General features: G+C 74.6%; 1 protein-coding gene across 1 annotated transcript in view; it reads left to right on the forward strand.

Moving 5' to 3' along the window:
* The first annotated feature begins 2,206 nt into the window (after positions 1-2,206).
* Positions 2,207-2,757, forward strand: part of SP6 (Sp6 transcription factor) — a 1,355-nt gene continuing 804 nt past the window's right edge. The window contains exon 1 of the mRNA XM_085312994.1: positions 2,207-2,754. Coding sequence (XP_085169120.1) covers positions 2,234-2,754 — 521 coding nt within the window. The 5' untranslated portion in view covers positions 2,207-2,233. The remainder of the gene's footprint in view (positions 2,755-2,757) is intronic.

Below are 2,757 nucleotides of genomic sequence, written 5' to 3' on the forward strand. Positions count from 1 at the left end.
ACTCACCGGGCGCCTCTCGGCCCGGCCTGCGCCGTGACTCACGGGGCGCCTCGCCCGCTGCTGCCTCAGTTTCCCCGCGGTGAGATGGGCAGCGCGTCGCGCAGCCCGGCCAGGGAGGGGGCAGCTCCGGCCCCCCCCCGGCGTTTTGTCGTCATCCCGGGAACCTTCGGCATGGAAAAACGCCCCGGGAGCTGCCTCGCTCCTGGGACAGCCAGGCTGAAGGCGTCCTTGGCGGGGAAGGACCAAACGGAGCGCTCCCGTCCAGCGCTCCGGCTGGAGTTTTTGTCCTCTTTCCCCCTTTTTACGGGGACTGCTCAGCAGCTGCGACGGGTTTTGACTGAATGCGGAAAGGGAGTGAAAAACGGAGCTGGCGCTAACCAACARCGTTAGGGGAAGGCTGCAGGTGCCCGGCGCGGCCGGGGCTCCRCGTTCGCGGGGCTTTGGGGCTTTCTGCCTGGCCGGAGCCGAGCGGGACGTTTGGGAGCACGGTGCACGGGAGAGCTGTCGCCCACCGCGGGCTCCGCGGTGGCAGCAGGGACGGCGCGGCCACGCTCAGGCRGGATCAGCCGGGGTCCCACCGCGGGTCCCCTCTCCTCACGGCTCCCCGCTTTGGGGGTGCCGGGGGGCACGCGCCTGCCTGGTCCCCTCTCCTCGGCTCTGGGGTGGCCCAGGTGGCTCGTGCCGGGGGCTGCWCTTGGGTCCCCAACCTGGTATCCTTGGGGAGCAGGCAGGTCGGCTGTGGGGGGTTCAGAGCCCCGCCGGAGCGGCGTTGAGGACCAGCCCCGGGTGGCTTCATGGGAGCGATGTGCTGGCGCCGGTCCCTGCTCCCTGCCGCGGACACGGTGGGGGAAGCAGCCTGCCCTGTCCGAGGAGCAGGACCACCCCTCAGCCACCCCAGCCGGCATCTGCCGGAGCTGGGACGGCGCCTGATTCCCACAGGAAATGGGTGCTGAAATCCCTTGGGGGCCGGGGCTGAGCAGAGCTGAGCCCACCCTGGGGAGCAGCACCCCAAAACCTTCCGAAGCCGCTGGCTCATCCTGCCCATGCCGGCCCGGCCGCCGGGGCAGCCCGCGGCCCCGCTTGAGGCTGAGGGTGCTTCAGTGATGGAGACGGGGTCCCACCGGAGTGACTGGGCCCCCGGCTCCCCCCTGCCCCTCTCCTTGGGGGCCCCCTGCCCTCCCCGGTGCCGTCCGGCAGGGGCAGACACTCTCCTCCTCCGGCTGGGGGGCCTCTGTGTTGGGGACCCCCTGGGGCTGGGGGTGCTGCGGGGTTCTGGGGGTCCGGCCCTTGGGCGCGGGGGGCACCAGCACTCGTCGCCCCGCGGGCGGGTGCTGGGTGCTGGGCCGCAGGGCCGCGTGGGCCGGTGTGGCTCTGTGCCCAGGCTGCTCCCAGCACCATGGGCTGGGCAGGGCCAGCAGCGGCGGGAGGGGACGGGGTCTCGGGGGCCCCCCGCCGCGGCGCCAGTGGGAAGTCGGGGGGCGGGAGCTGGTCCCGGCAGGTGGATTTCGACACCGGGGTGGAGCCCGGCCCCACTGGGGTTTTTGCACAGCTCTCGGTGAGTCACGGCGGCGATGCCGGCGAGGCAGCGGGCGCCCGGCAGCCTGCGCGCGTCCTGGGGGGGCCGAGCGTGGCYGCCGCCAGCGTGGACCCCGAGCCGAGCCCAGCGGGGGTTGTGCCGGGCTGCCGGTGCCCCGCTCCCCCATCCTGCTGCCAGTCAGCCCCCGCCGCAGCCGGGCTGGTTTCGCAGCCCCCTTCCCTCAGCTGCGGAGGGGCTGCGAGTGAGACCCCGCCGGCGCTGGGTCTGCGCCGGGGCAGGCAGGGGGTGGCCTCTGTGGGGTCCCTATGGGGCTGGCGTGCCCCCCTGCCTGGCCGGTCCGGGTGTCACGGAGCAGATAACCCCCCTCCAGGGATGGGAGCGTCCCCCAAACCCCGGGCAGGGGGGGCGATGGGCAATGAGGATGCCACGCTGTCCACCGTGGGGCTGGCACACCRCCGCGTGCCTCARTTTCCCCAYGCGGGGAGCTCTGCCCTGCGCCAGTCTTTGGGTCAGGAYGGGAATCGCACCCAACTCACTGCCGTGCCATTTTGCTCAGCCCCACGGGAGACCCCGGCGGGGGGCGGGGGGCAGGACGCGTGCACCCCTCTCTTCTCACGGCTCTTCCTCCCCTTCCCTCCCGGCCCTCCTTGGCCCCGCAGGTCTGTCTGAGCCACCGCCCCGCGCCGCCGTTCGGCAATGCTCACAGCTGTCTGCGGCTCTCTCGGGAACCAGCCCTCCGACGCGCCCCGCGCCTCCCCGAGCCGCCTGGACCTGCAGCCGCTGCAGCCCCCCGGCAGCGCCGCGCCGGGCGCCGACTTCGCCTCCCCGCTGCCGCCGCCGGAGCTGCCGCTGGCGGGGCCCGAGGCCGGCTTCCCGGCCCCCGGCGCCTACGAGCCCCATGGCCCCGCGCGGCTAGAGCTGCCCGCCGACGGCCCCGCCGCCCCCGGCCCCTACGCCAAGCTGCTGCAGGCGGCCCCGGACATGGCGCATCCCTACGAGCCCTGGTTTCGGCCCCCGCCCCCCGGCACCGCTGCCGGCGGCGAGGACGGCGGCGGTGGTGTCAACTGGTGGGACCTGCACGCCGGCGCCAGCTGGATGGAGCTGCCCCACGGGCAGGGCGGGCTGCAGGTGCCGGGGCTCCCGCCGGCGCTGGCGGGCTACGGCGCGGGGGACCCCCAGCTCTGCGGCCCCCCGGCCCATCTGCTGCCCCCGGCCCAGCA

This window comes from Rhea americana, unplaced genomic scaffold (assembly GCF_003343005.1).
Source record: "Rhea americana isolate MKP2758 unplaced genomic scaffold, rheAme1 scaffold_374, whole genome shotgun sequence".
NCBI classification, from domain to species: Eukaryota; Metazoa; Chordata; class Aves; order Rheiformes; family Rheidae; genus Rhea; species Rhea americana.